At 40.6% G+C, this 8,746-nt stretch overlaps 1 protein-coding gene across 1 annotated transcript; it reads left to right on the top strand.

Annotated features, from left to right (window-relative positions):
* The first annotated feature begins 305 nt into the window (after positions 1–305).
* On the top strand, positions 306–2,818 carry LOC141651145 (uncharacterized). The gene is made up of 4 exons (XM_074458870.1): positions 306–560; positions 659–1,272; positions 1,636–2,120; positions 2,541–2,818. The coding sequence occupies exons 1-4, from the start codon at positions 306–308 to the stop codon at positions 2,816–2,818; spliced, it is 1,632 nt and encodes a 543-aa protein (XP_074314971.1).
* The last annotated feature ends 5,928 nt before the right edge of the window (positions 2,819–8,746 follow it).

The raw sequence follows: 8,746 nt of genomic DNA on the forward strand, positions 1-8,746 counted from the left end.
GGAATAAGTCACTTTTACTGTCAAAATAGTGATAACTCTGATGCCATTAACATCGAGGAAACTGATTTTGTTCAAGAATTGAAGTTTTGGGAATTTACTCTTATGGGTAATGTCATTGGTGCAAAACCCACGCTTAAAATGGTTCAAGATTTTGTGTCAAAGCATTGGAGTTCTTTTGCTAACCATGTTGTCCAATACTATCGCAAAGGATGGTTTTCATTCAGATTTGACAGTGAGGAAGCACTGTCTCGAGGAATGAAGAGGGATCCTTAGATGATTGGATCCAATTCTCTATTTCTGAAGCAATGGTCTCCCTTTTATCTCAGGAAATGGACAGGGTAGCTAGGGTTCCTGTCTGGGTTTTCTTTCCTGATCTAGATCATTATTTGTGGTCTGGTATGGTGCTTAGCAAAATAGCAAGTAAACTGAGTAAGCCCCTCTTTGACGTAGCTGCTACCACAGCTAAGTCCAAACTCTCTTTTTCTAGGGTTCTTGTGGAGATAGATGTTTCCAAAGAATTACCTGATTCAGTGGTTATCAATTTACCATTCTTAGGCCAAGTTAGTCAGAAGGTGGTCTATGAATGGTACCTTTATTTATGTAAGGGTACGGTTGTAGTAAGCTGGGACACACTCTTTCTACCTGTAAATGGAATAAGGATAAGGTAGTGGCAGCTCCCAGGGTCCCTACCATTGCTCCCAAACCTATCCAGCTTGAGGGTCCTCAGGTTCCAAATTTGGCCAATGGAACTAAGCAGGTTGATATTTCTCCCTCTTCCCCTGAAGTGGGGCAGGTTACTCTTGCAGCTGGTCCTGAACTAGGTGGTACCTCTACTTCTCAATCAGTGTGTTCTCCCCTTGAGATGAGGAATGTAGACTCGTCATGCAGGAAGCTAGGTCAGAAATCCTCTTCCAAGGTTGATGAAACTCTAATGGCAGATGTAGAAATGCACTCAGTATGTTCTCAAAACCAGCCGGTAACCATTATGGATCTAGGGGAGATTATTTCTCATAGTGACACAAATTTGCAGCCTGAGCTCTCAATTAAGTTCCAAGTACAGGAATCAGATACTGTTGATCAGATTGATCATGTTAATGATAGTGGAGAGATTTCTGAACAAGGTGGTCACAAGGAAGGTTCTCAGGGAGAACGGGTTGTTGTTTTAAGGAATGTAGTCTCAGGATGCTTAAGGCTAGGCCAGATATCCTTAGAATCAGCACCTGTTCTATCCGGTAATCCTCCTGTCTCTCACTCAGATTGTTCAGAGGTTTTGTTAGTGGATAATCCAAGTGTCACAGTCCCTCCTGACAAAGTTTCCCAATGAAGATAGCATCCTGGAATGTTCATGGGTTTAATTGCGCTGTCAAATATAGTGAGGTTAAAAACTACTTGTTGACTAATAAAATCGATATTTAGCAGTTTTGGAAACTAGAGTGAAAAGTGCAAAGGCTTCCAATATTCTTAGGACCACTTTTAAGAATTGGGATGGGTTTTGTAACTTTGAGGAGCATTTCAATGGTAGGATTTGGATTCTCTTTAATCCAAAAACTGTTGCAATAAAGCATAGAGTGGTTGCAGCTCAATTAATAACCTGTAAGGCTCATCATTATGAGTCTCAAAAAGATTTACCTTTAGCTGTGTCTATGAGAGTAATGATGCAGCTAAAAGGGAAGAACTATGGTATGGCCTCAGAGCTACTGTCACTTCTGATCCTTGGATTGTTCTTGGAGATTTTAATGTGTTCAGGAGCCCAGAGGAAAAATTAAGTCCTATACCTCCAGTTCTGCAAGAAATGGTTGCTTTTAACTCTTGTCTTTCAGATTGTCAACTTGATGATATTAGCAGCACAGGTTGTGACTTGACTTGGACTTACAAGCAGGAGCCCCATGCAAGGGTTTGGTCAAAACTTGATAGAGCCCAAGTAAATCCTTCATGGCTTTCTACTTATCCTACCTCTTCTCCCATTTTCCAGGAGCCTGGTATTTCAGATCATTCTCCTATTTTGGTTAATGTTTCTGCTGACAAGCCTATTACTAGGAGATTTAGCTTTTTAAACAGTTGGATTGATCATCCTGATTATATCCCAATTGTTCAGGAAGCCTGGAAGTCTGATAAGCCTGGTAATCCCACCTTTAGGTTTTTTGATAAGCTAAAAAATGTTAAGTATCCTTTGACTCATCTTCATAAGAATCATTTTAGTAATATCTCTCTAAGAGCCAAGGATGCTAAGGAGAAGTTTTTGATCTCTCAACAGACTCAATCTGGATCCTTATTTTGAGGAATGCATTCATGATGAAAAATTTTGGACTAAAGAGTACTGCAAATTTAAAAAAGCAGAACTCAATATCCTGCAGCAGAAATCAAAGATTAAGCATATTCAGGCTTCTGACAGCAATACTAAATTTTTTTTGCTAAGATTTCTGAAAGGCACCATCAGCAAGTAATAGGGGCTATTAAAAACAAAGAAGGAGTAATACAGCAAGGAATTGACAATGTTGCATTTGCTTTTGAAGATTATTACAAGAACTTATTGGGTTAAGAAGTTAGAGTCTCTAGTTTAGATGAAGCTTTTCTGGCTCAAGATAGCTGTGTTTCAGAAGATGATAAAGTCTCTTTGGTCCATGTTGTTTCTAATGAAGAGATTAAGAGGGCTGTGTTTGGTATGGACTCTAGCAGTAGTCCTGGAGCTGATGGTTTTTTAGCTGGGTTTTTTAAATCAACTTGGGCCATCATTGGGAAAGATTTTTGTAAAGCAGTGCACTGTTTCTTTCAGTCTGGCAATATGGCAAAGCAAGCTAACTCTACTCTTCTTTCTTGAATCCCTAAGAAACATATTCCAAGCAGTGTAATGGATTACAGACCTATTTCCTACTGCATAGTTTTCTATAAAACAATAAGTAAAATTCTAGCAAATAGGTTGCAGATTGTCCTTCCTCATCTTATAGGGGATGAGCAAGCAGCTTTCGTCAAAGGTCGAAATATTTTTGAGAATATCTTCCTTTCTCAATCTCTGGTGAAGGGTTATAATAGAAAAGGAATTTCCCCAAGATGTCTAATAAAAGTGGACATTCAGAAAGCTTTTGATTCCTTACAATGGAATTTTGTTGCTGACATGCTTAGAGTGTTTGGGTTTCCCTCTCAGTTTATCAGTTGGGTCAGAGGTTGTATAACCAGTCCTTAGTTCTCTTTAAAGATAAATGGGTCAGTCTCTAGGTTTTTCCAAGGGAAGAGTGGGATTAGACAAGGGGACCTCCTGTCCCCCTATCGTTTTGTGCTTAGTATGGAGGTCCTTTTAAGGTATCTAAGGGTTTTGAGTTCCAAAGAGCAGGTATCTTACCATCCCAAGTGCAGCCAAGTAAACCTCACTCACTTGATTTTTGCAGATGACTAGATGATATTTACTAGAGGGGATGTTCCCTCTGTAAGAGAAGTCAAGGATATTTTGCTTAAGTTTGCTCGAATTTCTGGTTTAAGGGTCAATGTTGAGAAGACAAGAATTTACTTTGGAGGGGTTTCTCCTGCAGTAATCAGTGCTATTATGCAAGAAACTGGGTTTTCTGAAGGTAGCTTTCCTTTCAGATACCTAGGGCTCCCCCTTAATACTTCTAGGCTCTCAGGCAACATGTTTGACTCTCTTACTACTAAGATTCAGCACTCCATTCAACATTGGACTTCCAGCTTATTGTCTTATGCTGGTAAAGCTTAATTGATTAATACAGTCTTATTTGGTTTGGAAAATTATTGGTGCTCCAGTGTCCTCCTCCCATTAGAAGTGGTGAAGCTTATAAATAGGACTTGTAAAAATTTCTTTTGGGGGATCCATACTGGTGGTAGAAAACTGGTGTTTAAACGCTGGAAATCCATTTATGCTCCTTGGGATAAGGGGGGATTTAATATCAAAGACCTGGTGAGTTGGAATAGATCTCTCCTCTTGCAATGGGTATGGAAATTGTCTAATTCCCATGATAGCTTGTGGACAAAGTGGGTTAAAGCATATGTTCTAAAGCACGGGGATATTTGGACAATAACAGTTAAAGACCATTTTTCTTCAAGCCTTAAAGGGACTATTGCAGCTAGGGATGGATTCATAACTCAGGTTGGTTCTGTTCAGTCTGCAACTAGTCTCATGAATTCTTGGATCGTGGGTTCAAAACTCCAACTCGGCAACATCTATAATTGTTCTTTCTCCTTGGAATTTTGGACTGGGCTGCTCCTCTGGATGCAGTTACACAGGCAGGGTAAAGACACAATAGAAGAATTGAAATGGTTAACTGATGCAGGTAGTAGCAAACGTTGGAGGACAGTTTAGTTTCAAGTAACCTTCACTGCTGCAATTTATTGTCTATGGTTGGAACGCAATGCGAGGATATTCAACCAAAAGAAGCTTTTTGTACTAAGTATAATAGCAAATGTTAAATTCATAGTTATAGTTACAATGTTAATGCTAGCTAATGGCCCTTGTTATCAAGAGATGCTTGATAATTTGTGTAGATAGAGAGTTACTTTCTCTAGTACTTTAATGGATATACTTGCAAAACTTGTACTTTCTTTTCTAAACGAAATAAAATGATAATATTTTGCAAAAAAAAAAAAAAAAAAAAAAAAAAAAGACCTATCTTCTTCAAAGAGAGATTCCATCTTTTCTTCTTCTCATTCACTCCCAATCTTCATCTAATCTTTCTTCTCAACCTAAATTTCTTTAACACAAGTACTCTTTTCCTTATCCCATTCTTTGTTTTCAATTTACAATTGAAATTAGGGTTAGGGTTTGTCTTAATTAAATTGGGGATTTTTGAACACAATTCAATTACTAATTCAATTGTTTGCTTTGTGTAATGAATTAGAATGGAAGGAAGCAACAGGAGGAGGAATGCAGGCCAACAGTCACGGCGTGCGACGACCGTACAATCGACGGGCAGCAGTAGCGGCGTCCCATTTACACCTCAACCAAGCACCGATCTGATACCATACACGCCTATTCCGCCTATTGAAGGTCTTCGTGACTACACCGAGGTAATTTTCTCCTCTCATGTGCAAAAGGAACGACTTAGTGCACTTATGGAACATGCTATAGTTCCGACCCATTTTTTAGACCGCGACGGTCAAATTGCTTTAGATATTTACGAACCCGTTATTGAAATTTTGAATGGTACGGGTATGTCCAGTCTTGTCAGTATGAGAGAATATACTTATCAGACACCCACCCTTGAGTTTTTAGTAGTTTCAAAATTTATGGGGGTGATTATGACCAGGACGCCAACTCCACTTGCGTTCATTTTCGTCTGTTTAGTCGGGATTTTGCATTGACTTTAGCTTAGTTCAGCCGTCACCTTGGCATACATAGTCAGGGACCTTACACTGCCCCTCGGAAGCTAGTTGAGCCCATGTGAGCCGCTATTTCTGACAATTTTGAGGGTAGGCAGCGGGGTAGGTTTGTCCCCCATTCGCGTCTAGCTCCGCCTTATCGGCGGTACCCTTTTTGTTAGGAAAAAGTCTAATAATGTGAATGCTTAGGAGTTTTCCATTTTATCTGGTTACTTGAACACTGATAATGGCCCTCAGTATGTTCTTAATATTGCTTACCTAGTTGCTCAGCTATTCACTAATGTCGCGACTGGAGCCTTGTCTTCCATTCACTGTGGGGGGGTTAGTCACACATATTGTCCGCCGTCTTTTTGTTGATTTCTCCCGGGGCATGCTGCCAATCGGTCACGAGGACCCATACCTTGATGATTTGTGTCTATTTACTGTCTCTTATATGAAACACCCGAACTGGCTCATCGATGATTGCACGAGTGGCTCGACCTCCGTTTCCTACATACCATGTGCCTTACTCGCTGCCCGAGAAGTCCACTTATCGCTCTAGGCAGTCTACTCAATCCACTAGAGAGGTGGGTCAGTCCTCAAGGGCCCCACATTCTTCGCCACGTGTTGATTTTACCCCTACCAAACTGAGACTGGACCTGAGCTGGTCTATTCGGCTCATTTTATTCGTCCCCCTCCTTTTGTGCCCCCTCTGGTCATGGACCAGTGGCACGTGATTACCTTTTACTTGATAAGTGCAGGCGTACATGTAGATACCCAATATCTGTTGATTCCCCAACACACCTGATGATTATCGAACTACAACATGCTTAGGAATCGATACGTTCAATCGACAGTTTTGTATAACTAAACGTCGGAAAACTCAAAACGATTTTGAAAACAAAAGTTTTCAAAAGTACATGGAGTGTTTAATGCACGACGACGGGGTCGCAGTGACACTAACTAGAGTCAAAACCGACACCGGACCATAAACCGACTCAAAAATTCAAATCCCGACTCCAACAACAAGTCAAACCGAGTCAAACACAAAAAACAAACATCACAAAGTTTTCATGTTAAGTATACCCGGTATACTTGAATGGTCAAGTACTACAATCATGCCATCCAAAACCTAGGATAAAACAAGCAATGATTGCAATTGAGTGATAATGACAAGACAGCCCATGCGGCCACATCGCTCAAAACGCCCACAACCACTCAGTCTTCTATAAATACCCCTCAAATGCCACCCTTTGAAGGTACACAAGTGTCGCCCCCTTATTTCTCCCTTAAAATTCTCGACTCGACTTCTTAAGTCACAAACCGACACGTATTTTCGACCTACCGATCAAAAATACTAGCCATACACATTGTTTGGTACCGTCATCGTGCATTAAATAACTTGACCGACCATCTCGACCAACTACACACTCACTAAACTAAAATAAACACTCTTTACATTGCTAAAACGATTTTCAACCGAGTTTTCCGACCTAACAAGTTGTTAAACTTTCGTCGACTTCTCATATCAAACCACGCATGTAAGTATGAGGGTGTAATAATCCTCTCTTTTCATGTCTTTTTATCTGTTTTTATGACCTTAACATGCTAAAACATGCATAACATGGTCCAAAATATGGATCGAATGAGCCAAAACCGAGTTTTGACCGGAGACAGAAGGCCCTAGTCACCACTAGGTACCTCGCGCCTCAATCGGGTGTCCAGGTCAGAACTCAAACGTGTTTGAGTTCATTCTTTCCATTTTTATTTTCATTTTACAATCGGTTTTTACCGTTTCAAATCATTTTTATGATAAACTTTTTAACCATAAAATATTTTCACCCGTGGTTCCTTATACCATGACGGTTTAATCCGTGTTTCGGTGATAATATTTGGTTAATTACAACTTAAAAGGTATTTTAAAACCTTTTATTTCATTTCTTTACATTTCAAAACCAACATATTAGTCATAAATGCAAAGTCATCCTTGGTTCTACATACCAAGTCGGTCTTAAACCCGAGTACGATGATAAACATTGACTAATTACATATAAATGAACTTAATACAATTAGTTCATAATCATTTTTCAAAACTATTCATGTCAAGCTTGCAAAATCGAACCCGGCATCGAATATCGTCAATACAATGATGATTATTCAAGTCCCGTTTCTCACATTAACACAAAAGCGGTCTAAACGACCTTCTCAAACAAAGACGGGTTTAAACACCCCTTTACACACCGTTTTTACAATCGTTTTCAAACAGTTAGAAGACGTCCTTTGGACAGTCAGCTGCCTCGCGCCTAAACAAGCCAACTACATGTTTTCTAGTTTTCAAACCAGGACAGGCCTGCTTGCATCGCCTGACGGCTCGCGCCTCAATAGGATGCCTGATGCAGGTCCTGCTTCCTTTTCAGCACTCGTCTAGGACGATCCCGACTTTGGTTAACCCGAATACAGGACGGATCAAATGACGAGCCTGCCCTTTTGCCTTGTTTTTGCAAAACGTCTTTCTAAGACAAATGGGTCACGTTATGCACCAAAAACCTGACTCGGTTAATGGATGTTTAATCTTCGTCTTGCATGCAAATCGACACTAAATCCAACTTGACATCAATTACTTGATATTTGGATAAACAGCCGACATAGAAAGCTCACATATTAGGCTTTAAACTTGTGGATGCGCATTCATGCATTTACCCGTTTTATCAATTTTTGCATTTAACCAACCAAGATCGATCAATAGAGGCCGCTACCGCGGGTGGGATTGGGTGTCCGATTAAAGGGCTTCTCAATACGTACCTTCACCTCTTACTCGGAAACTTTGGATAGTGGACGACCTTATCTAGGGCGAACGAGATTCATTCTAGAGATAAGATGCTAATGCGGGACGACTCCTTATCTTTAGTACCTATGTCAAACACCGCTTTTTGCCTTGGTTAACCTAGGTATAAAGTGGATTCGAACGGGTTTCAAGCGTCCCACAAATGCTTGGTGGCGACTCCGAACATCTCTTGCATCGTTTCGAGACCCTTGCCGAGACGAAACCGACCGATCTAAAACGATCCGGTCGAAAGCATTTTTGCGCCGCCGAGCGTGGCTTTTAAAGACCGCTACACGTCCACATATCGGTGATCCCTAGATGGTGAGACTCGAACGAGGTCTTGGTTAAAAGGCATTATTTGATATTACGGTCATACGTCGAGTTCCTTGTCACAACCTAATCTTTTTCGACCAATTGGCTCGTCCTGTCGGCGTGAGTTTTCTCATCCCCGCGTTTTGAATCCCGATTGAGTCAAACATACCGTTGACGTTACACATTTCTGTTTCGTCAAAGATCTTTCATTTCCTTCATGCACGAGGCTAGGGCACCCTCCTTACACATTTTGTTTGGATTGGTATCCCTCTCGAAAATCGGGGTTTGATCGCTTGGTGTGTAACC

This window comes from Silene latifolia, chromosome 1 (genome assembly GCF_048544455.1).
Source record: "Silene latifolia isolate original U9 population chromosome 1, ASM4854445v1, whole genome shotgun sequence".
NCBI classification, from domain to species: domain Eukaryota; kingdom Viridiplantae; phylum Streptophyta; class Magnoliopsida; order Caryophyllales; family Caryophyllaceae; genus Silene; species Silene latifolia.